Raw genomic sequence first — 23,516 nt, 5'->3', positions numbered from 1 at the left:
GTATGGCAGATGGCAAGCTGTTGCTTAGACAAAGGCAACATTGAATTCGGCCGAAGTGTCGGGGTTCGCATTGACAGCTCTTGTGCACCCGGAAAGCTAAGCTAAGGTGAGGTTATCGAACGCCTGTGCACTTAGTCATGAGTTGGAGATATCGTCTGAGGTCTGCGTTCGGGTTGAGGACCCAGATGCTGAGATGCTCAAGAAGAGATCGAACGGAAGTGAGAATGGGACAACAATAGGAGAAATAGGGGAGACGGGACAAAAGAGACAATCGGCGTGCTCATGTCAGTCGAACCGGAAACGGAACAGCAACAGCCGAATAGAGGCTTTTCCCACTTAAGTAGGCACGTTGTCTCGATGTCCGATGCTTCGAATAAAGTGCAAAGTGCGTTGGCATTCGCCCTGTCTACCTGCCCGCTGTTACAGACCAATCTCCCTAGATGCAAGGCTATCAGGAGCGTCGTGCTGCTCGCCCCAGCAACAGGCGGCATCACCAGTGTCAGGTCGTGCCTTGCTTCAAGCGAGGTAACGTGCTAAGGCAAGGAGAGGCGACGTGTGGCTTGCAGACATGAAAGAAAACGAAGCAGCCATGTTGGCGGTCACAGCAACGTCATTGGAGAGGGGTGGGGAACTGCTGATTTCGTCGGAGCACTCAGCGCTGCACCAGGCGGGAGGTGGTGACTGAGGGGAGTGGGAGTGGAGCAACAGGGCAGCTTTGCTCCGGGCGTGGTCCCGCGTGCCCGCACAGCACCCAGCAACTGGCAACTGATTGACGGTGCTGCTGCGCTAAGGTACCTTACCTGCTGCGTACGCACTGCAGTGAATGCACAGAGATGGGCCTCCTTGCTCAATGGCAGCGTGGAGTCGAGAGGTGAGCCCAGCCAGGCGGGCATAAAAAAGGTCCTACTGGCTGGGCTGATCTCTTGACAGCGGGGCAATGCCCTCGACAGCGATTCCTCAGGTATCCACTTTTGTCAAGGCTGAACCCGCATCGTCACCGTTTTCCTTAACAGGCGATACCTTTCTCCAAGTCTCCATCGCAGCACCCGTCCCGTCTCCATCGAGCTGCCTCTCACACTTCACTGACACTGGAGGAGGAGGATCAAGCAAATCAACTGTACGGGCTGCTCTTCGCGGCACCACACACTGCGCCCTCTCCAACTTATTTTTTTTTCTCCTTCTCCTTCCCTGCTCCACGACGACTGGATTTCCGCAGAGGCAGTGCTCAAGCTCAGTGTCTAGTCACGTATACTACTCTGCACATCCCTCACTGGACGAAGGAGGGCTGACTGGTAACCGCCTCGAACTCGTCAACCTGTCTCGTGCCTACTGCCCCCCGCGGCCGCATCCCACCATTTGCGTCAGTACTATAGGTACCTACCCGCCAGACGTCTACCGACCGACGCAGACCGACCGTCGACACGCTGCTTGCTGCTCACACCTAGACCGACCCAAGCAAGGTGAGGTACCTTAGGTTACCTACCTTACCGTACCAGACAGCCAGGCCAAGGTCTTGCCTCGCCCGCCTCCACCTCCTGGTCGTGGCTGCAATTCATGCAACTACTCTTGCCTCGCCGACACCAACTCCAACGCTGATTCCTTCTCACCAAGACACCATTGCTCCTTGCACCCGCCGTGCCCGTGTCTTTGAACGCAGCCTGCCGGCTACCTTCCATCACCCGCTGCCCGCCTGCCCTTCGCGGCTCCTACTTCGTCATCGAGGCAGCACTGGCGCAAACCGCTGTCTAGCTGTACTTTCCTGGCTTTGGCCCCGGCCCTGGCACTGGCAGCGACATTGTGCATCCTCTTGCACACCACAGTTGTAGACCATGGTAAGCCTCGACAACCACTCACTTGCTATTGAGCCCCTCTTTCCCTTGCCCGATTGTTTCTCGCCTCCGTTCTTTGAGCTTCCCGTCTGCTGAGTCTGCCCTCGTCGCTGCAATCTCCCCTCGGCACGTCCCATGTGCTTCACCTGCTCTTCACCCCACCATCCTCCAAAGTCCAAGCCCACAAGCTGCTCGGCCATCCTCTCCAGACAGACATCACTCCCACCCGTCGCCTAATTTACCATACCGCCAAGCCTGAATTGAGCTAACCCTCATCGCTACTGACACAGAGCTATAACAACGACATACACTCGCCGAACGAGATGGTGGTGGACACCGACGAATACGTCGGCGGCCCCGACTCCGAGAAGGAGCCCATCGCCATCATCAACCCAGACAATCTCGACAATGAGGTCGAACAGCTCCAAGATCTGCCCTTAGCCACCGACTGTGAGATCACCCAACCCTCTGCCGACACACCTTACCCCGGCTAACTCGGACTAGATGAGGCCATGAAAGATGTCATCTTCCCACCACTTCTTGAGGAGCCCCGCATCCTCGAGGATGTCCATCACACATGGACCGTGGAGTCCTGGAGGTCAATGTCCAAGAAAGAACATGGCCCCGTCTTTGAAGCCGGTGGCTACCCATGGTATGCTTCTACTCGCCGTCGCATCTCGCATCAACCTAGCTAACCACCCTCCATAGGCGTATCTTGCTCTTCCCGCACGGCAATAACGTTGATCAGTGCTCCATCTACCTCGAGCATGGATTCGAGCCGACTCAGATACCCGAGAACTGGAGCTGCTGCGTGCAGTTCGCCTTGGTGCTATGGAACCCGAACGACCCGAAATTATATACCCATCACTGTGCTCACCATCGCTTCACCAAAGAGGAGTCTGATTGGGGATTTACTCGATTCCTGGAGCTTCGCAAGATGTTCAATGTTCCCTGGGAGTCAGGCAATCGACCATTGTGCGAGAACGAGACGGCCAACATTACGGCATACGTTCGCATCGTCGAAGACGAGACGGGAGTTCTCTGGCACAACTTCAACAACTACGACTCCAAGAAGGAAACCGGCTATGTCGGTCTGCGCAACCAAGGTGCCACGTGCTACCTCAACTCTCTCCTCCAATCTTTGTATTTTACCAACGCATTCCGAAAAGTAGAGTCGCAAATATCCCACCCCATCGATATCAAGCTAACAAACACAGGCGATTTACGAAATCCCTACGCAAGAAGAAGAGAGCATGAGCAACAGTGCATACACACTCCAGCGTCTTTTCTACCAGCTCCAAACCTCCGAGACCGCTGTCGGAACCAATGAATTGACCAAATCTTTCGGATGGGAAACGCGACACATTTTTGAACAGCAAGATGTTCAAGAGCTGTCGCGTAAGCTCATGGAACGCATGGAGGAGAAGATGAAGGGCACGCCTGCTGAACATGTTCTCCCTCAGATGTTCAGCGGTAAGATTAAGACCTACATCTCGTGCATCAACGTCGACTACGAGTCCAGCCGTATCGAGGACTTTTGGGATATTCAGCTGAACGTGAGCGGAAACAAGAACCTCTTGGAGAGTTTCCAGGACTATGTTCAGGTGGAGAAGATGGATGGCGAGAACCAGTACTTTGCCGGCGACGAGTTCAAGCTTCAGGACGCCAACAAGGGTGTCATCTTCCAGAGCTTCCCCAACGTCCTCCACCTGCAGCTCAAGCGATTCGAGTACGATATTCAACGCGACACGATGATGAAGATCAACGACCGATACGAGTTCCCCGAGCACTTCGATGCGTCCCCTTACCTGTCTGAAGACGCTGACAGGTCAGAGTCTTGGGAGTATCAACTACACGGTGTACTTGTCCACAGTGGTGACCTCAACGCTGGCCACTACTATGCCTTCCTCAAGCCTGAAAAAGATGGATGGTTCTACAAGTACGATGACGACAAGGTTACGAAGGCTACGATGCGTGAGGTCTTGGAGGAGAACTTTGGCGGAGAGTACAAGACCAGCCCCAACGCCTACCTCCGTGCCCCCATGCAGAAGAAGACTCCAGTTCTGCGCCAGAACAGCGCTTACATGTTGGTGTACATTCGCAAAACCCGCCTCGACAACATTCTTTGCCCTGTCACCAAGGACGACATTCCTATGCATCTCCGAACCAGGTTTGAGGAGGAAACCGCCCTCAGAGAGGCGAAGCGCAAGGAAAAGGAGGAGCAGCATCTTTACATTGGTGTTAAGGTCATCACGGAGCAGAGCTTCCAGAAGCATGGCGGCACGGATCTGACCTCGTTTGAGCCGGACCAAGCCGAGACAGAGGCCGCCCCTCGCTCCTACAGGGTACTTCGTCAGTCTGCGATGGAAGAGCTGGTAGCGACGATTGCGAAGGATATTGACGAAGATCCCCGGAAGATTCGATTGTGGATTATGGTCAACCGCCAGAACAAGACAATTCGTCCCGATCAACCCATCATGGATCTTCGCCCTACGGTGGAGGAGACCTTCCAGAGGGCTGCGGCGCACCGGGACCAGTCCTTGAGAGTTTGGGCCGAGGTCGCTGAGGAGACTACACCTGAAGGCGAAGCAATCTGGCCGACTTATCAAAGCCAGCTCAACGGGGTTGTTGTAAAGAACGACTTGATCCTACTCTTCCTCAAGCACTTCGATGTCGAAGAGCAGTCATTGAACGGCATCGGCCACGTCTATATTAGTAAGGAGAAGAAGGTCGAGGAGCTGGTGCCGATCATTATGAAGAAGATGGGCTGGGGCGACAAGCTGCCGTCCGATGAGAAGATCTCACTGTGGGAGGAGATCAAGCCAACCATGATCGAGGCTTTGAAGGCTAAGCAGTCTCTCAAAGCCGCAGAGCTACAGGACGGTGATATCATTTGCTTCCAAAAAACCACTGAGCGCAAGAGTGATAAGAACATTTTGGAGAAGCATCTGGGTTTGGGCGATAAGGACAAGCAAACACCAGAGCAGCCAGTCAAGAAGTCGGACCGGTTTGACGACGCGCGGGAATACTACGACTTCCTGCACAACAAGAAGACTGTCAAATTCCACGCGCACCCGACACGTTGCAACGCCGAAAAGTACCAGCCTTTCGAGCTGGTTCTGAACTCCAAGATCACTTACGACATGCTTTCAGAACGTGTCGCCGACAGAATAGGTGTGCCGGCCACTCACATTCGCTTCTGGACCGTCAACTCGGCCACTGGAAACCCCAAGACGACTGTCAAGCGCGGTGTCAATCAGAGCTTACAACTCATCCTCAACCCTTCAGGTTACAACCAACTCAGCACAAGCCAAAGGACAGATGCTTTCTATTTCGAAGTCCTGGACATGAGCTTGGCTGAGTTGGACACCAAGAAGAGTATCAAGATTACATGGCTCAGCGAAGGCATCACGAAAGAGGTGAGGAAATTGTCAAAGAGTGCTATGCGAGATGCTGACCCTAAACAGGATCAATATGATCTCCTTGTTGCCAAGAATGGCAACATTGAGGACCTCATCCAGGTCTTGGTCAAGAAGGCGGGTATCCCAGAGGAAGCTGAAGGAGGCCGCATCCGGGTGTATGAGACAAGCAGTCACAAGTTCTATCGTGAACTTCCCCGGGACTACCCTGTTATCAGCATGAATGACTACACGAACGTCTACGCCGAGAGAGTTCCCGAAGAAGAGGCCAACGAGGAAGAGGCGAACAACTTCATCCAAGTGTTCCACTTCCAGAATGAGCCGAACAGAGTCCACGGCATTCCGTTCAAATTCTTGCTCATTGAGGTACGCGTCACCTGATTTGTTTATTGAATTTGATGCTAATATGGCACAGAGTGAACCGTTTGCCGAGACCAAAAAGCGTCTCGAGAAGAGGACTGGCTTCAAGGGCAAGAGCTTCGAGAAGATCAAGTTTGCGGTGGTTAAGAGATCGCACTTCTCCAAGCCACAATACCTTCAGGATGGTAAGATAGCTAGTTGCCTTTGTTTGTGATTGTGATTCTGACACTTTGCAGATGACGTACTCTGGGACATTGCGACAAACGACGACGACTTCCTCGGCCTGGACCATGTTGACCGGACGAGAACACTTAGGAACGGCGTTGGCGACCTGTTTTTGCGGTAAACGTTTCCTCTTGCTGCAGAGTTGGATGCCCATGAAACAGGTTGAAGTTATTACAATCATGTCCGACGCTGCATCTCGGAGTGACATCGATAAACTGCAGCCAATTATGCTGGACGGAAGTTGGAGCCGAAGACGGGAAGGATTGGTCTCAACTCTTACTTTGACCAATAGGCATTCATATGATAGGCCGAGCGGGGTCATTGCGGGCGATTCATTCCGTGCCCACGCGATAGAGGCAGACTTCTTGTAGCTCATTTTAAGACGTTGAAACGGGTGTTGCTGTCTAGCATGAGTGATGTTGTTGCGTTTACTGATTTGGGCGGCACACGGAGAACGCCCGGGGCGACCCCACCAACATCGGGAGGGACCGCTCGGAGGCAGGTCGGAGAAGCACGTGCCACTGAGCCCAAATCCGATAAGATAAGAAATTTATCTTTTGCCATCGAGAACGCTGAGTGGTTTGCTGCGGCAGAATTTTGGTGATCCGTCAACTCCCGCGAACCTCGTCCTCCACGCGTCGCGATCGCATTCAATTATCGCGCTTCGAGCAACGTCCCTCCCTACCGCGAAATATCGATCGATATATCCATCATGAGTTTCCCCGGTGTTGGCCCTCAGGCGGGATCGCCAGCCGATGCGGCAATGGGTACCTCGGATCCGCAGATGGCAGCCGTACGTGTGAACGTTTGCGCAACTTTGAAAGAAGCAAAGCACTGACGAGCCGTTGTAGATGCAAAACTTCATGGAGAACTGCTGGACCAAGAGCGTCATGTCTGGTGTGATGGGATTCGGCATGGGTGGATTGTTTGGCATGTTCATGGCCTCCGTAAGCTCCCCACACTCACCTCCCTGAGCTGCCTTTACGAGACCAAGAAGCTCACACCAAGACGCAATAGATGTCCTACGACACACCATTCCACACGGCCACAATCGACGGCAAGCCGACGACGACGCCCATCGCGGAGCTGCCGCTGCGGCAGCAGCTGCGGGTGGGGTTCAAGGACATGGGCACGCGGTCGTACAGCATGGCCAAGAACTTTGGCAAGGTGGGCGCGCTGTTCGCGGGCATCGAGTGCGGGATTGAGGGGCTGCGGGCCAAGAACGACCTGGGCAACGGCGTGGCGGCGGGGTGCCTGACGGGCGGGATCCTGGCCAAGAACGCGGGGCCGCAGGCGGCGCTGGGCGGGTGCGTTGCGTTTGCGGCGTTCAGCGCGGCGATTGATGCGTACATGAGGAGTCCGAAGGATGAGTAGATGGGTGGTATGGAGTGTGTGAAAAAGGGGGTTGGTGGTGGTGGCTTCAACATTGTTTGCATTGCATGGCGTTCAAGGGAAGCCTCTTCGGGATGGAGGCTTCGAGGGGGGGGAGGGATGATAGACTTCATGGGACTTCTCCACTTTGACATTTTTCTTTCACCGGGCTGTGGCAGGCAGCATTTCTTGTATGATGATGGGTTGGGACCAAAACTCCTCACTTTCGGCGTGTATATGATGTCACGTGGCAGCACGAGGTTCTGGTCGCGAGAAGTGAATTGTAATATATAGACACAAGACCATTCTAGACATTTTAAGTCCGCAGCCATTCTGACATGGTGAAAGAACTATGAACTTTTGTGTTGTAGGACTTTTGCGTCCCCCCCTTTTTGGTCTTATATGTAGAAAATCCCTGCCTCTCGAGTGTAAAACCACAAATGTTCGAAAGGCTCGCTCGCTCATTGAAAGTCAAAAGGTCATTGATCGACCGTTCGTCACGATCATTTTCAGCCACCGGTGACCTGCCTCGGTGGCAATCATCTCATGCTTTATATAGACAAACAGTGTTTTCCAGAATGAACATATCCCTTTTTAGTAATCCATCACATCACGAGGCTGAGTAGAACTTAAAGGTCCCAAACTCCCAGTACGCCGTCTCGAAGGCGCTGGGGTTGTTGGCCTGAAAATCGGAGCAGCTCGTGCCGCCGCAGCCCGAGTCGGCGTACTTGGCCTCGACGAGCGAGCCGCAAACGTCAATGTTGATGATGAGCGACTGATTCTTGAAGTGCGACGACATGTCACAGGACGTGTTAGGGAAGTCGGCGAGGGCCTCGCCCCAGGCGCTCGGGTCCGGCGAGCTGTTAGTGATGTCGGACGGCGCGCTGGAGCGGGCGAACTGCCACACGCGGATGCCCTCCTCGCGCCACTCCATGGCCATGTAGCCGCCGCCGCCCTTGTTGAAGGCGGCGCCGTACGAGGAGGTGGTGCCCTCGACGCCGCAGCCGGCGTTGGAGTTTGTCGAGTTCTTGCAGTCGGTCTCGAGGACGCTGCCCGTCTGCTTGCGCTTGACGTCCATCTTGCAGCCCGAGGTGGTGTGCAGCGTCATCTGGTTTCCGTCGGTGCCCTGGTTGATGGCCTCCATGACGTCGATCTCGCCGTAGTCGGGCCAGTTGTTCGGGTCCGAGAACCACAGGGCCGGCCAGGAGGCGCACCCGTACGGGGTGTGCTTGACGTCGAAGACGAAGAGGCCCTTGTTGTACTGCGTCTTGGACTCGACGCGGACGGAGAAGCGGCCGGTCGAGGCGTCCGGGGTGGAGCTATTGCCGGTGGTGCTGTCGACGCGGAGTACCGCCGTGTCGGAGGTGGCGTACGTCAGGTTCTTTTTTGGCTGGTGTTCAGTTCGATGTTACGTCAAGTAGGAGTGGTGATGAATGTACCCGTGATGCCGCCTCAGCTGAGCCGACGTAGTGAACCATTCCTCCCGCTGTCGGGCTCAGTTAGTACGCTGCTGCGCCGGGCAGTCGAGTGTGAGTGGAACACACTTGGGTCATATGTGTTGAAGTAGTTGAACTTGTCAAAAAAGTCCTCTCCAGAGTCTGTGTTGGGGTTTCCAATTTTCATCAGTCGGGGATTTCTGGTGAGGAGCCCTCGCATGGTTGGTCCGTACATGTGTCACTCAGCGTATACGACAGCTTGGAGTAGTCTGGGTATCGGTTGGCGTTGGCCTGGGTGACGGCGACGGCGACGATGATAACGATGAGAATGATGATGGCGGCACTAACACCAGCCCAGATACGCTTCGTCCACCCCCTGGGATCCCACCACGCGGTGGCGGGCTTCTGGGCGAGGCGCTCGTTTGAAAACCCGTATTCGCCCATGATGTTGTAAGTCGAGTCGTTCATTGAGTCCGGGTATGGGGAGAATCCCCTGGGCCAGTCTGGGGTCTTTATCTCGTCTCGAAAAAGTGGATGCACCAGGACCTTTGGGGGGACGACGAGAATCTCCGCAAAAGGTTTCGCCTTATTGGGCGAGGCGATGAACGAGTGTGGCTGCGCCACGAAGGCACTCGGGGGAGGAGGAGGGCGTTGAGGTTTCTTCAGGCCATGTTGACCGGGCCATGTTGCGGCAGCGCGAGGCCTCGGGCCCGGTGTGGGGGTGGGAAGCAGCGGTTCTAGATCGAGGGCGACGGCTCTTGATTTGCGTTTTGGCCTGGGAATGACAGGTTTCGGGCCCTTCCAGTATTCGAACGGAGTGTAGCCGAGTGATGAGTTTGGCCCCAGATTTGGAACCATCGTCTTCAAGCTGATACGCTCCCCGATTTAAAATCAGAGCGTCCGACGATTACGCCTATCATACGTACTACGTACGCGTGTGCGTTGCTGGTGGTGGATCGCTCTAACAACCTGGGCCCAATGGGACTAGTCCAGTTGCCCGACTCCAAGTGTGTCTGCAGGGGATGCCGATACGTCTCGCATCAGGGGGGAACTCTGAAGACCGCGCTGCTGTGAGTCTAAGGCGCGGGATTCTCGTATTATTGAGCCAGCTTTCGGGCTAGTATAATATGGCGTGGTATGCCGGGGGGATGCACCGTGGCTCGGTGAGCGCGGGCAACGATGAAGATATGGGTACTTTGGACGGGTTTGGTGTGGTGGCTGGATGTGAAGGCGGCGCAGTCCTCGCAGAGGCATGAAATGAAATTATGGAGAGATATTAAAATGGAAGGTAGTTTAAACGCCAGGTACCAAAATTAACGACGACGACAAGAGATGAGGGAACAGAGGAAACCCAGGGCGAACCGGAGGTGGGCAGACCGGGAAGAAATAAGCATCGTCGTGGGCTCCTCCGTCAAAGACACGACAAAGTTCGCCGCCGAGGCCACGACGCGGGGGGCAGAGACATGATACAAGGTGCCCAACAAGTAACCGCCAACTTGGCAATTGAGCTTCAGCAGTGCGTCCGAGGTATGGGTGATACCCTGGACGCTCGCAGATGCCAGGGGCAAGGCAGAAGGAAACAAAAGAACGACTGGCACCGCCGCCGGACGCCAAGGTCGGGCTCGGATGCAACTGGATGACGGCGCCGACCACGAGAGCTTCGGGAGCTAGTTTGCAGGTGGTGGTCGTGGAGAGGCCAGACGACAGACACTGCCAGACCAGACCACACAAGACGAGACCAGGCCAGGCATGCCTCGCAGGCTTCTGCAGAGCATTGATCCAGGGCGGACAGTGACACTCCCTCCCTACACGAACCTTGACAGGCCGGGGTTTTGGTGTGCAGTGGACTCAGACCTGAGGTGCATCGCAAAAGTCAAGTCTGTCATGCTGGCCGGTGATGGCTGGCCGGTGCGTCCGGGGTGTCGTGTCTGGGAAGAAGCTTCCTGTTCATGCTTTGGGGCCAGAGACACCTCTCGGGCATGAAGGAAGGGGCAAAAGAGGACAGCGACGGAACATCTGAAGTGGACGTGCAGCACGTCGTTACAGGGTCCTGTCTTGGTCTCTGGAGTGGGATCTTGGTAGAGCGCGGCAGGTAGCGAGGAATGAGAAACATAGATGGGATGGAATGGGGGACTGCCGGCCGGGGTCTTTGTCCCTGGCGGAGTTCTGTTGCTCATCCATCCACTCACTCCACGACTGACTCCACGAGGAGGAACCAAGCTTTTCTTCAGCTGGGCGGGAGGAGGTTAGGTTGACTTCGGCCGGATCTCAGCTTCGCCGTTCGTTCGTGGAGATGGAACGGAAAGATGAGAACACCTGCCTCGGCTTGATGTATGTCCCTCGGCGAGTGTGTTTGTGTAGGCTGGCGCCCGGTCAGTGCTAGAGAAAACGAGTCCGAACTGCTGATGCAGGATGAAGAAGCAGAAGAAAGGCTTGACGTTGAACTCGGATGATGCAGCCGGGCTCGATCGACACTTCATAGCGCCTCAAAGCGCGCCGCCTGCAGGTGCCACACTGCCATGGCGTACGGGGCGAACAGCGCACCTGCGCTAAGGCGCTTGGCGACAGGAGCCAAGTTGGGCGCTGAAGCCAACCGAAGTCTTGGGCCATCAGTCCTCCATGTCTTCCATTGTCTCTCCAAACTCCACCGTCAAAAAGTCTCAACGTTGCTCTTGTCTCGCCAGGCACCGGGGAAGAGAATAAAATAACTCTGCGAAAAATGGAATAATAAAAGCTTACCTGGTAATTGTCTCCATACTGCGGTACATATTGCCCTCTCCTCACGTATCCGCAAGGGCTCCGCCGCATGAATGGACATCAGCCCGCTGACAGAACCCAACATCTCGTGTCGATCTGCGCTTGGAATCCCGCATTCGGATCAGGCTTGACTTGCCCGCTGCCGCTCGTGCAACCAGGAACTCAATGGACAAAAAGAAGGGTCGGGTGAAGGGGAGCGCTCACATATGAACCGAGTCGATCAGCTCTCGCAAACCTGGTCTCTGCGAGTTGGTGGGCTGAGGCTGCATCGGAACTGCTGGCGAACGCTGCCGAGAAAGCCAAATATCAGAAGCAAGCCTCAAAACTCTGAGTCTCAACTCTCGACTCAGAACAAGCCAACAGCCGCATCTCGATGCCGAACTCCAGAAATTAAGCTTACCAGAATGGCGCACTCTTCTGACCGTTAAGCTCGCGATGCTTCAGCTGCCAACTTTCCCCGTTCTTGACTTCCCCCCTGCCTCCCGCCCTCACCCTCTTGCTTCAATCCAACCTGCCGGAACTTGGAAAGTGCTTGACTAGCATCATCACATCATCGGCATCGGTTGGTTCTTGGCCAATGCTGCTAGAGTCTCCGACCCAGAGCTTAACACAAAAATCATAAAAAGAGAGCGAGAGAGAACCGCTGCAACTGTTTCAACAAGCCGTCAATCAAGCTACGGACAACAAATATAGGCCGGAACGTCCAATGCTCCATGTCCCACGTTTCCCACCCTGCCTGATCTTCGTCTCAACTTTCCCCCCCTTCAAGCCCCCAAAACCCAACCAACCCCTGCTCGCCTGATGTCTTGACTGTTGCTTCCGAACATTGACGCAGCCAATGACCACCCGTGGCGCCGCCCTCGTCGACCCTGACTGTCACTTGAGCCCGACACCCAACTCTGACAAGTTTTACCGAACCACCAAGCCTGCCTGTCTGGCACGAACCCGGATCGCCTGGCGAGCATGCCAAAAGAGGGAGGGAAAAAAATGTGTCCGCCTCGTCCGGTTCTCGGCTTTGAGCTTGCTGAGCCAAACGATCCCGCATGAATCTCGAGGCTTTGAAACCGTCAACGTCGCTGCGGACTGGCCAGTCGGCTTTCACCCCTTGCCTCTTCGCCCTAGAACATTGGTTACACCACGCAATCGTCCAATGGTTCTTCGTCTTAGCTCGCACCGACTTCTGTACGGAGCTCGTCAAATTCTCTTTCTGCATTATGCTCTCCGCCCTGATTTCTCAACATCGTCGCTGTCTTCACTCGTGCCTTTTTCCACCATGCCTCAACGAGTCGCCATCTCGATGGCCGTCTGCTCTCCGCACCGCCGAACAAGCCTGCTGCCTGGTGCTAGTTCCTGCCCTTTAATCCTCGTCCTCTTCTACTCGGGCCCGCTTTGACTGCCGGGATTCTTCGTCATTGAGTCCGTATCCTCTCTTGGACGATGAACTCTGCTCCACCTCGGACAAAAACTTGTCGACGTTGAAGGGGTCTCCCGCGTCCTTTTCAAACTGTACCGGTCCTTCCCTTTCCTGTAAAGCAGACTTGTTAGCTTTCGTCGCCATTGTGCTGCGGGCTGGCATGCTTACCTCGACATCTTCTGTGCCCTTAAATGTTCCTCTACCGAGTGCCTCGCCGAAGCGGCTGGACTTTTGAATCTTGGCCATCTCCTTGTCGCCCGCGGCCTCGTCCTCTTCGTCATCCATATTGGCCCGAGGGCGGTAGATATTGTTGATGACTTCTTGTGCCGCAAACAGCGGCTTGTCGTAAGGGTTGTCTTCGTTGAAGCCGCTGTCAAAGCCGCTCGTCTGGTTGAAGAGTCTTGAATCGTACATCGTCTCCTTGGACTGTGTGGGTTTCGCAAGGCCGAGCGCAATCTTTTCAGAGATATCCCGGTTTTGCTCCCTGGCCATGACTTGGACCCTCCTCTCGGCTCCCATCCGTGACTGACGTAGCTTCCTCTCCTCCTCGCGCATCCTTTCCTTTCTGGCCCTCTCTCTCTCCCGCACTTCAGAATCCTCTGAGCCGTCAGAGTCTTCCGAGTCAGAGCCGCTGTAGCTGCGCGACCGTGACCTTGACCTCGAGTCGCGTCGACCAGCACCAGCGCGCTCTTCGCGAGCCTTCTGCGCCAGCATCCTTAAGTTCTCCTCCTTTTGCGCCTTCTCCTTCTCCGCAAGTCTCTGCTGCATGGCGGCGCGCTGTCTGACTTCTTCGCGAGCGTGTCTGTCGGCAACGTACAGCGCCTCAGAGAACTGCGCAAACTTGTCGTTGATTGCCACGTCCTGGAGACCTCGGCCATCGGCAGCCAATCTCTTGTCCAGGGGCACTGTGAAACCCTTGGGGTTCTTCCAGTTCGACACTGGCGGGGGTATACGCCAGTCCTCTTGGTCCTTGGCCGTCAGCTTTCGTGGCGGTGACCTCAGGACCGGAGGAGGAGGGCTCGGTGGTCCGCGGGGGATCTTCTTGTGCTTGAACTTTGGGGGCTCCATCGGGTCCCGTTGCCTCTCCACAATCTTCATGATGCGGTCCTGCTTCTTGGAGTTATCGCCCATTTGGTTTGCCGGCGTGTATCGCACGAATGTCGGGTCCTTCCGGTTTCCAACGTTGACGTTCTTGGGCTTCTGCGCCGCCACTGCGCCGCTGACCAACGCTGCCAGGGCATTCTTTGTTTTTTCCGCCGTCGCAGCAACCTCTTCTTCACTCGGTCGGCTAAGATCGATCTCGCCCGCATCGGCGCGTTGGCGGAGGGGAATAAGGTCCTTGAATGAGGTGTGCACGATTCTGTCCTCGCTGTGGCCCTGACGCGCGATGGCGCCGTAGTCGAGCTTTCCCTCAGCGTCGACCTGAATCGCGAGCGCGTTGCTTGCCGACGCTCCCTTCTTTCCCATATCTTGCGGATACTGTGCAACCGGAATCTCGGGAAACGCGCCGCCATCGCCAAAATCTTCGGGGCCGCGAGGGCGCCATCCTGCGCGTTGTCCGTACGGTGGAGGGCCGGATCTCTTCAGCACAATCTGGGTCTCGTCGAGCTGGCCGGCGCCTACGATCCGCGGGCCGCGTTGCTGAGCGCGTGCTGGAACCTCTTCATCTTCGCCGGTGTACTTGGGTTTCGGGAGGGCCGCGGCCAGAGAAGCGGCGATGGAAGCCATGATGGACGACGGCTGGTTCGTGAAGCTATGGTTGAAGAGTTTGGGGGAGATATCACCTTGAAATTCAGAGGCAGGTTATGCGCCTGTCCGGGTACGGTTTAGCGTGAAATTGAAAGTGGGGCGCGCAGTCAGGTACGTCTCCGCCACTGAGCCAGCACCTTCCTGCCAAGCTTCATCCAACTTGGGCATACGGAGTACGACGTCGCCGCATGTTGCAATGGGATTGGAAGAGACCGCCTCATTTTAATGTATCTGGGCGGCTACATTTCCTGTGTCCTTGGTGACGTTAATGAGGAGGACGACGATGGGCGACGACAATAGACGGCGATAACAGCTAAGATAACAACGATAGCAGCGAAGACGACGGCGGTAAGGTAGAGAGTATGGCCACAGAATAAATGAGAAGAACGGCATGGACACCGTCGACAACAGCCGCATGCCCATCTTCTAAGGGTTTGCTTATCAATATCTTGACGTCTACATGGATGGCATAATCTTTGCTATTCTCAGGCGTTGAGATCATCTACTAATCTTGGTTTAGGCTACAAGTGGCGCGAATCGGCCTTGTTATGTACAGCGACAATATTTACAAAGAAATGAGGAGACAACACCCTCAAAATGATACAACATCCTGCACGCCAATCAGCTACGCTTTGCGGCACAACTTGCTGTTCTGAGAGGGCAAGTTGCCCATGATCATCTCCGACATCTCCCAGTTTTCGGATCCGACGCCGTTCTGGGCGTAGAAGACATCGTTGGGATCGAACCTCTTCTTGAGCTCGAGAGCCTTGTCGTACTTGGTACCCCAGAAGGCCTGGGTGAAGTCGGGCTCAATGTAGTCCGACTCGGACATGTACGCGCCGGCGCCGGGCGAAACGTCGCGGAAACGCTGCATCCAGTCGAAAGTGAGGGTGTCACTGGCGTTCTTGATGACAGACTCGTCGGCCGTGGGGTCCCAAAGGGCGGCCGTGATGCAGTGCATCACAGTCTCGCGCCAAGCAGAGTTGACGGCGTTGTCGGGGTATCCCTCAGGTGCGGCAAAGATGTTGAAGGCGACGATGTAGCCACCGTCCTCGACAACAGACTTGATGGCGTCGAAGGTGGCGTTCAGCTTGGTCTCGTCCTCCCAGTTGGCCTTGGGAAAGAGACGGCTGGCTTGGCGAATCGCGTTGGATCCCCAGGGCTCGAGAGGGAATGAGACAGACCAGGCATCATAAAAGTTTTCGTACTCTGTATAGACGGGCTCGACATTGAGGCCAATCTCGGCCCACTTTGCGAGAAGAGGCGCCGTCAAGTTGCGCAGCTCCGCCTCCGTCATGTTGGGCGCCCACCAAGGGCCCATGTCGAAGGCGAAAGAGGTGCCGAGGTTCTGAATACGGAAGTAGCCGTAGTTGGCATTGTCGACGGCATACTCGATGAAGCCATCGAAGTAGAAGCGCAGTGCCGTCCAGAACTGGTCGGTGGTTACGTTGTCGCCGGTTGAGAAGGCAAATGTGGCGGTGCTGACCTTCATCTTGGGGTAGGCCTTGACGACGGCAGATGTCACGACACCGTACGTTGAGCCGCCACCACCGCGAATGGCCCAGAAGAGGTCCGTGTTCTCGGACTCACTGGCAGTTACGAAGCGGCCATCAGCAGTGACGACTTCAAAAGAAAGGACATTGTCGGCAGCCATGCCGTAGAGGCCTGACAAAGGACTGTGGCCACCTCCCTGGACATAGCCACCCATGACACCAACGGTCTGACCTTCGCCGCCGATGGCAGTGACTCCGTTCTTGTTTGCTGCCTCGTAGACCTCGAAAGCCCGGACACCTGCACCGAGCTTAAAGGCAGGGCCACTGTAGGAGTCCTGCTGGTAGCTCTCGAAGAACTTGATTTCGTTGAAGTTGTGGGTCCAGATGGACAACGAGCCGGCACCGGTGGACTTGGCACCGAAGTCATGCCCGGTATTCTTGACTACAAGACGGAGGTTGAGGTTGCGGGCAAAGTTGATGGCCAGTTGAACGTGAGCCACGGTGGTGGCCTCGACAACGTACGAAGGGAGACCGCCAACCTTGCAGCTAGTCTCGCCGACATTGAGGGTGGGAGGCATGCAGTTCAACCCTTCGAAGAGGACAGCATTGATGGCAGTGGGATCTTCGGTGTGGTAATACGAGCCGTTGACCCAGTTGGTGGTCAGGAAAGCGCATTTTGCCTCATCATAGTTGCCAAAGTCGTCATAGCATACAGAGGCTTCGGGGATTGTCTTAGTGAGAGCACCACCGAGAAGGAGGTCGAAGACACCCCATATCAGGCTGTTGGGGTACAGGATGTCTCCTGGATAGGTCTTGCATCGGCCGAAAAGAGACCTTTTATTGACCGAGGTGGCATCATCGAAGCCAAAAAGGGAGATGTTGGACAGCTCGAGGGTCGTCAGGTTGGCGAGGACAGCATCGGTCAGCTGAACCTTTTCTTGGTCGTTGAGACCAGCAGATGTGCTTGCGACAGCGACATTGGCAACCTCCGCAGCCGGAGCGACGGTGGAGTTATCGGCAGCTGAGAGATCGTCAGTTGGAGAGAGCCCTGGTCGAAGCAACACACTCCCAGAAGTACTCACCAATTTCTTGGCCATCGACCTTGATCGTCTGGGCCGAGACCAGTTGACTGACGGACAGCAGAGCCGCCGTCCAAACAGAGCGCGTCGAATACATGATTACCACGTGGATTCAGACGCGGAGGGCTGCTAACGGACGAATAGGTGTGTGAGAGATGACCACCAAGACGGGAAGAGGCGCATCAAATATATCATAACTCCGTGGTCGACAACAGTGGCAGCGGGGTGAACGCGTGGAGACCGAGATGAGCAATGGAACGTTAGACTGGACGGTTGGACCAGAGCCCGAGTCGGTGGACACGGCAAGACCAACAACGGAAATGGCTTCGCAACGCCACCAACAAGATCGAATGATGCGGCCGGCAAACGGAATTGTATCTGTGGAGGCTGAATGTCAATAGTCTTTGGTTGAACGCCTTGTCCGTATACAGATTGACGCAGGGCAACGCATCCACGGCCAAGATACGATATTTGCAGGGCTCTTCTAGAACTATTCCACTCGCAGAAGTCAAGGTTGGGGGTGAAGATACGAAAAGGAGCGACTATCGACGGGCGAGGTCCTGGATGGGCGCAACGGACGGCGGATGTACAGCAGGCATCATTCACTGGGTCACAGTCCTCCTTTGATTACAGCAGCCAGAGAATTTCCTGCGTAGGACCCCTTGAGGGAGATGAACAATGCCAGCCTGAATGGAGTTGGGCGAGAGGCAAGGAAGAGGCGGCGAGCAGAGTGATACGGCGCCGAGGAACGGCAAAAAGTCTTACACCAACACGGCTCGGAGAAGGAAGGCAGAATGCTACAGTGATTCAACCCTCGTCGTCCACCTCGATGTGCAGCTTCTTCTCCACTTGGACTCGGCCTGGTCAAGGATCTCAAGGGTCCGGTACAGATTGGCGGCCGTTGAGTGGTTGGACGTCGGAAATCGGAGTCTGGAGCTCTGGCTCCTTGGCCGAGATGGCGGCCCCCGCACGCTTCGCCCAGGCACAGTAGTCCCGACCCTTGCCATGCATGTCGTTGTCATCTCGGTCCTGGTGGACGTTGGGGTGTGGAGGCATGCCGACCTGACCGGCGCAAGATGCCCTGTCAAGTCGGCTACGCAGTAGACAGTCTGTCGACCAACCGCAGTATCTGCGCGTCAACATTCCGCGGAGGTAGGTCTGCCTTGGGAAAAGTTGCCCTGCTGCCAGTGGATTTTCTCTTCTCAGTAGGTGCAAGCAAAATATATCAGCTCACGTCTGGACGAACCAGTCTCACTCCGCAGTGCGTCAAGATCGGCCGACTGAGTCAAGTCAAGAGTCCAGTACGGTTTCTTTCTCTTCCGGCTTCTTCAACTCACATCTTTTCTTCTTATCCTTCTCCACGAGGTCCACTTGGCGGTTTTGCCATTCGCCGCTTGATCCACACGGCCAACACTACCTTGTCGGGCCAGTGTTTAGTGCGCGGTTGGATGCGATGGGAGATGCGCAAGTATAAAAGATTGCCGTGGGTTTCTCCTGTCCACGGTATCCCGGCGACTTGCCAGATTCGGGTTGCTTGTAAGCAAGGTCTCGCTGGACACCTCGATCCTTCGCTTGAGGCGACCTGCCAGACAGACTGAAGAATGAGGCACTTTTTGATCAAGGCACAGTCACTCCTGGTTCCAGGCGAGGATTTCGCTAGCGATTCAGAGACGTCCCGAGGAGGGTTGGCACCGTCTTTGCAAAAGGGAAGCTCCATGCTGCGAACGCACACCGGCCGTTTCGTTTTGTCGGCTTGTTTAAATTCAGGAACCATCCGTCATCCCTTTACCTACTCACAATCAAGCTTAAGCCTGTTGCAACTGACGAGCATTGTACCAACTTCGTCGGGCGATTGCGCGCCGTTCATCTCAACTCTCGGGGCTCGGAGCGAGTTCTTCTCAAGACATTCCGAAGCCTTTTGGCTTCAGCTGGGGAGCATCATGTCCAAGGCCGAAACTCGTCTCGCTTCTTTGCCTTCGTGCCTGCCGCGCGAGACTTACCCTGATGGAAATCTGCGCTTTTGCCATTCGGGGGTGGTTGCTCGGCACGAGAGGAGACATGCTCTGCGCGGGACAGGGGTTGTCCACACCCGGCGCGAAAATATATGAAGTTCCCATGCAATTTCTACCCCGGTGGACTCGCAAATCCTGCCGGAGCATCGGATGCCGCACCGCTTCCCGCAAGTGATCACCAACAAGCGGCGGCGCAGAGGCCAGCGCTTGATGCTATCTTATCGCCTGCCTGTCTAGTTGGGTTGGAGATTGGTATCGCCCTACGACTTGGGGACTATGAATGTCGAGTTTTGGGGAGTGCATTCCAAGATGTCGACCAGTTCTGCTGTGAATGACACGTCGATTTCTCATCGATTTGGCCGACTGACTGCATCTAACAATCAACCAACAACCACACCCACGTTGTGACTGACAGCACGGCACTCGCTAATTCCCCGGCTGTCATGCAGTGCTCATTTCTTCACGCCAACGCGTTGTCTCTCGGCTTCCGCACGTCTTCAGCGGCGCAGCAGCTCTCGCATGCATGTAACTGCCAGCAAATTTCCCGGCGCAAGACGGCCGATACTTGTTGGATCCAGGAAGTCCGCCCGCAACAGCCGTCCATCACCAACTTCTCCTCGGTCAGGTGAAGCCAAGTTCGGGCAAACCCCCTATCCCGATGCAGTGCATCGGTGTCAAATACGGGAAAGTCACACAATGCCCATCCTCAATCTTTGTCCTTCACTGCCTCTCCGCCATCTGAAGCAGCCACACTAGCAAAAAGCCCTCTGGTGTGGGAGGGGTTTCACCTGGTCCGAACGCTCCTGCGGAACCCCGGTGTGTGATGGCGTACCTGCATCCCGGGATCCCGCCTGAACAACATCGACGTCGTTGGAGTTGGGCCCTCATCACCCAGCCAGTACGAAACCAATACGAGCGCCTTCGCGGTTCATCCAAGGACCAGCAACCTCCCAGCCAACTGATCCACTATCCCGCGGCTTTTTTTTTTTTTTTTTTTTTTCCCTNCCCTTTCCCCCGGCTTTTTTTTTTTTTTTTTTTTTTCCCTCTTCGGCCCCACGAACCAACTGGACCGCCGACATGGGGAATCGTTCGATATCCCATCCAAGGCAGAGAGACAGACACAGAGACAGACACAGAGAGACCCAAGGAAGCTCCACCTGCCCACTGGGGCGAGATGCAGCCCGCGATCGAAATACGTACTTCGGTCCCCCGCTCTGCAGGCCAACATCCTACAGGTCGCAGCTGCACCAGCCCGCCTGCAGAACCCATTCACTTTAATTTCTTCCATGCTCAAGTGAGTTCCAGGCCAGGCAGCCGTGGAGAGAGCAGATGCTTCTTCGGCTTCCTTTCCTTTTTGATAACCGATTAATGGGTCCGCGAAGAAGAGGACGCACCCGTCTTCGCGCACCCCCCATCTTCAGTAACCTGAGTTGTTAGCAATTCGATGGAGACTCTCAGACATGAGCCCATTTCCACGCCGTTGGCAGCTGTCAACTAGATTGCACTTGGAACTCTTACGCGGGATGGCAGCGGGTGTTCCCCTTGGCTGTAGCTGGTACGCCACGAAAGTCTCAACGGTCGCAAGTGCTGTCACAGGAAAAGCAAAGTAGGTAGCATCTTTCTGGGCGTCTTCCACGGCACGGCCCCAAGACAGATCGACGGGTGGGATGGTGTGGGAGGTACCAATTCCAAACTTCCGGTCCTCATACTACCATCCACACAGGGCTGGGCCGTCTGTTCCAATCTCTCTGGCCTCTTCACCTTCTCTGAGCCACTCGCCATCATCCGCCCTCGGCTCCCTCTGCGGCGAACGTATATCCTTGTCTTGATATAAACAAGGGGTGCGTGGATGGGCCGTCCGCAGTGTAGGGTTACCACCGTCCGCAGGCCCAAGTGATCTCTCTCTCGTCCTTCCTCTCTCTTCAGGGGGTCTCCCGTTCTTGCATGGCCACACCCACCCACACGAGTGGTACAGAAGCTGTTTTGGAAGAAATCCGGCGCCACTTGGGGCTGGACTTCCCAGGCAGAGGTCACCGAGAGGCCAAGGTCTGCCGCCCTTCCGTTTGGCTCATGCTTTACCGACCCTGTCGCTGCAGAAGTGGGAAGGGAAGAAAGAAGGAAAGGTAGACCCTTTCAGCTCGCACTAGGGCCTAATATGTGTGCCTCTTGCGAAGGAGGAGCCCGGTAGGTGTTGGAGGCGCGTAGTGTGGCCAAAGTAATCTATGTGTTCCAGGGCGAGCAAAGCAAAGAAACAAAACGCCTTGCCTTACTTTGTGGTTCCGAGGTCTTCAAGCTAGGTGTTGTGACATATAGAACCCTCACCCTTCTCGAACCTTTCTTGAACCGATTTCCGCGGCACTGTGTTACGAATCTGATCCATATCAGCCAGCCAAGGCTCCTTGAGCGTGTAAACTCGCACGGGATATCGAAGGCAGTAAAGAGGACAATCACAGCCGGCCATGTCGCAGGCCATCGCGGCTCTAGTCTACGCGGCGCAGGAGGCCCGGGACACGGCGACGACAACGGCAGCGGCCTCACCTGCTACGACATCTTCGACATTACCGCCCGTCAGCGACGACTACCCGTACCCAGAGACAGGGCTCCAGCAGATTGGCTTCTTCATTCTCTTCTTCTTCCCAGCTTTGGCGCTTATTGTGGTGGGATTGAGGGTGTATAGTCGAGTCAGCACGAAGCAGTTCGGATGGGGTAAGTTGGTTATCAAGGCTAGCTAGTCTAGTTGATGTCCGCGAGATTTGGGCTCTGTGACTAACTGTAGCTTCCAGATGACGGCTTGATATGTTTTGCAATGGTAGGTCCCAACATTTACCTTGCGTTGGAGTGACTAACATCAGCACAGGCGGAATCCATCGCCGAGACGGGAGCATCTTACATGGGCATGCGATACGGCTTCATCGGCATCCACGTCTACGACATCCCCTTGGTGGCAGACAACCGCCTTGGCAGTTTGTGGAACTACATCATCCAGCTCCTCTACAACCCGATCCTCGCCCTCGTCAAGACCTCGGTCCTCATGTTCCTCCTCCGCCTGAGCGGGCAGAAGCGGCGCATCCGCTTCGCCCTCATCGGCCTCAACGTCTTCAACCTGACCCTGATGGTCGCCATCTTCGTCACCGTCATCTTCCAATGCCAACCCATCAACTACTTCTGGGAAAAGGCGGGCCGGAACCCGCCCACGGAGGGAAAGTGCATCGACATGAATGCCTTCTACGTCAGCACCGCGTCCCTGACCATCCTCACCGACGTGCTGGCCCTGGCGATGCCGTTCTGGATCTTTCTAGGACTCAAGATGCCCACGAGGGTCAAGATGGCTCTGCTTGCTGTCTTTGCCCTGGGTGGAATGTAAGTTTCCACAACCTCCTTCTTCCAAGTATCTCGGCTTACAAAGGCTTCCTCCAGCGTCACCGCAATCAGCGTCCTCCGCCTCCTCTGGCTCGTCGAAGTCGGCTACCACATCAACACCACCGACCCGACCTACGACATCCGCTTCACCTACTCCGCCGTCGAGACGAACCTCGCAATCATCACCGCCTCGGCCCCGGCCCTCCGCGGCCTCTTCCTCCGCTGGTTCCCCAAGTTCTTCGCCTCGCTCAAGTCCTCCTCCAACGGCCGCTACGGCTACGGCCGCTCCGGCGACCCTACCAAGAAGTCGCGGACCACGGCGACGGTGACCACCAACACGCGCGGCCGCAGCGGGACGACGAACCGCGACAACACCTTCCAGCTCAAGAACATGAAGGGCCGCTCCGAGATCAGGGGCCACTCGCCGACGACGAGCGAGGAGGAGATCATGACGTACGACGGCATCATGCGCACGACCGAGGTGAACATTGTGTACGACGACAAGAGGGACTCCACGCCGAGGCCGCCGCCGGGGGGCAGGGCGCCGCCGCCAGCATTGGATCGTGGCCCCGGGAGGAGTCATTACGATACCAAGCTCTACTCGACCAACAGCTCAGAGAGTTTCTGAGAGAGGCCCGGGGGAGGATGGGAGCGGGTTTCTCCCCCTTGTCCTTGGGCCGCTTGTTTTTTTGCCATGATGACGATTGCATTGTAGTACAAAATAGATTAAAGATACCTCACGCGCACACACACTGCGAAACAAAATCAACTGTTCCCTCTTTCCGCTTTCTGTCTCTTCTTGATGATGCTGCGGTTACGCTGGACGTAGAAGTCGGTCACGAGCCGCGGGGGAGGGATTCCCATGTATATAACGCCGTGTTATTGACCATTGGCGCTAAGAAAAGACGCTCGCTCGAGGGAGGGGGCCCATTGGCACCCAAGCACAGGAATGGGCAATATACTTGATACTTACTCCCCACCGCATCATCGGGAGCGATTTAGATCACACCCG

At 55.7% G+C, this 23,516-nt stretch overlaps 6 protein-coding genes across 6 annotated transcripts; 3 read left to right on the top strand and 3 right to left on the bottom strand.

Moving 5' to 3' along the window:
• Nucleotides 1-2,152: 2,152 nt before the first annotated feature.
• On the top strand, nucleotides 2,153-5,954 carry GCG54_00001638 (Ubiquitin carboxyl-terminal hydrolase 21; the record flags this gene model as incomplete). The annotated part of the gene is made up of 6 exons (XM_045401751.1): nucleotides 2,153-2,279; nucleotides 2,334-2,481; nucleotides 2,538-2,997; nucleotides 3,047-5,614; nucleotides 5,664-5,793; nucleotides 5,845-5,954. The coding sequence occupies 6 exons, from the start codon at nucleotides 2,153-2,155 to the stop codon at nucleotides 5,952-5,954; spliced, it is 3,543 nt and encodes a 1,180-aa protein (XP_045270480.1).
• A 591-nt stretch (nucleotides 5,955-6,545) lies between these two features.
• On the top strand, nucleotides 6,546-7,207 carry GCG54_00001637 (Mitochondrial import inner membrane translocase subunit tim22; the record flags this gene model as incomplete). The annotated part of the gene is made up of 3 exons (XM_045401750.1): nucleotides 6,546-6,626; nucleotides 6,685-6,780; nucleotides 6,851-7,207. The coding sequence occupies 3 exons, from the start codon at nucleotides 6,546-6,548 to the stop codon at nucleotides 7,205-7,207; spliced, it is 534 nt and encodes a 177-aa protein (XP_045270479.1).
• Nucleotides 7,208-7,814: 607 nt separating this feature from the next.
• On the bottom strand, nucleotides 7,815-9,498 carry GCG54_00001636 (putative endo-1 3(4)-beta-glucanase; the record flags this gene model as incomplete). The annotated part of the gene is made up of 4 exons (XM_045401749.1): nucleotides 7,815-8,594; nucleotides 8,644-8,690; nucleotides 8,749-8,802; nucleotides 8,874-9,498. The coding sequence occupies 4 exons, from the start codon at nucleotides 9,496-9,498 to the stop codon at nucleotides 7,815-7,817; spliced, it is 1,506 nt and encodes a 501-aa protein (XP_045270478.1).
• Nucleotides 9,499-12,754: 3,256 nt separating this feature from the next.
• Nucleotides 12,755-14,539, bottom strand: GCG54_00001635 (Pre-mRNA-processing protein 45; the record flags this gene model as incomplete). The annotated part of the gene is made up of 1 exon (XM_045401748.1): nucleotides 12,755-14,539. The coding sequence occupies one exon, from the start codon at nucleotides 14,537-14,539 to the stop codon at nucleotides 12,755-12,757; it is 1,785 nt and encodes a 594-aa protein (XP_045270477.1).
• A 646-nt stretch (nucleotides 14,540-15,185) lies between these two features.
• On the bottom strand, nucleotides 15,186-17,229 carry GCG54_00001634 (FAD-linked oxidoreductase ZEB1; the record flags this gene model as incomplete). Its single annotated transcript, XM_045401747.1, has 2 exons — nucleotides 15,186-17,074; nucleotides 17,136-17,229. The coding sequence occupies 2 exons, from the start codon at nucleotides 17,227-17,229 to the stop codon at nucleotides 15,186-15,188; spliced, it is 1,983 nt and encodes a 660-aa protein (XP_045270476.1).
• A 4,374-nt stretch (nucleotides 17,230-21,603) lies between these two features.
• Nucleotides 21,604-23,132, top strand: GCG54_00001633 (uncharacterized protein; the record flags this gene model as incomplete). Its single annotated transcript, XM_045401746.1, has 4 exons — nucleotides 21,604-21,850; nucleotides 21,928-21,953; nucleotides 22,002-22,504; nucleotides 22,562-23,132. The coding sequence occupies 4 exons, from the start codon at nucleotides 21,604-21,606 to the stop codon at nucleotides 23,130-23,132; spliced, it is 1,347 nt and encodes a 448-aa protein (XP_045270475.1).
• Nucleotides 23,133-23,516: the final 384 nt, after the last annotated feature.

This window comes from Colletotrichum gloeosporioides (assembly GCF_011800055.1).
Source record: "Colletotrichum gloeosporioides strain Lc1 chromosome Unknown consensus_7, whole genome shotgun sequence".
Lineage (NCBI taxonomy): Eukaryota > Fungi > Ascomycota > Sordariomycetes > Glomerellales > Glomerellaceae > Colletotrichum > Colletotrichum gloeosporioides.
Note: the sequence above shows the minus strand (reverse complement) of the source record. Positions and strands in the feature narration are given on the sequence as shown.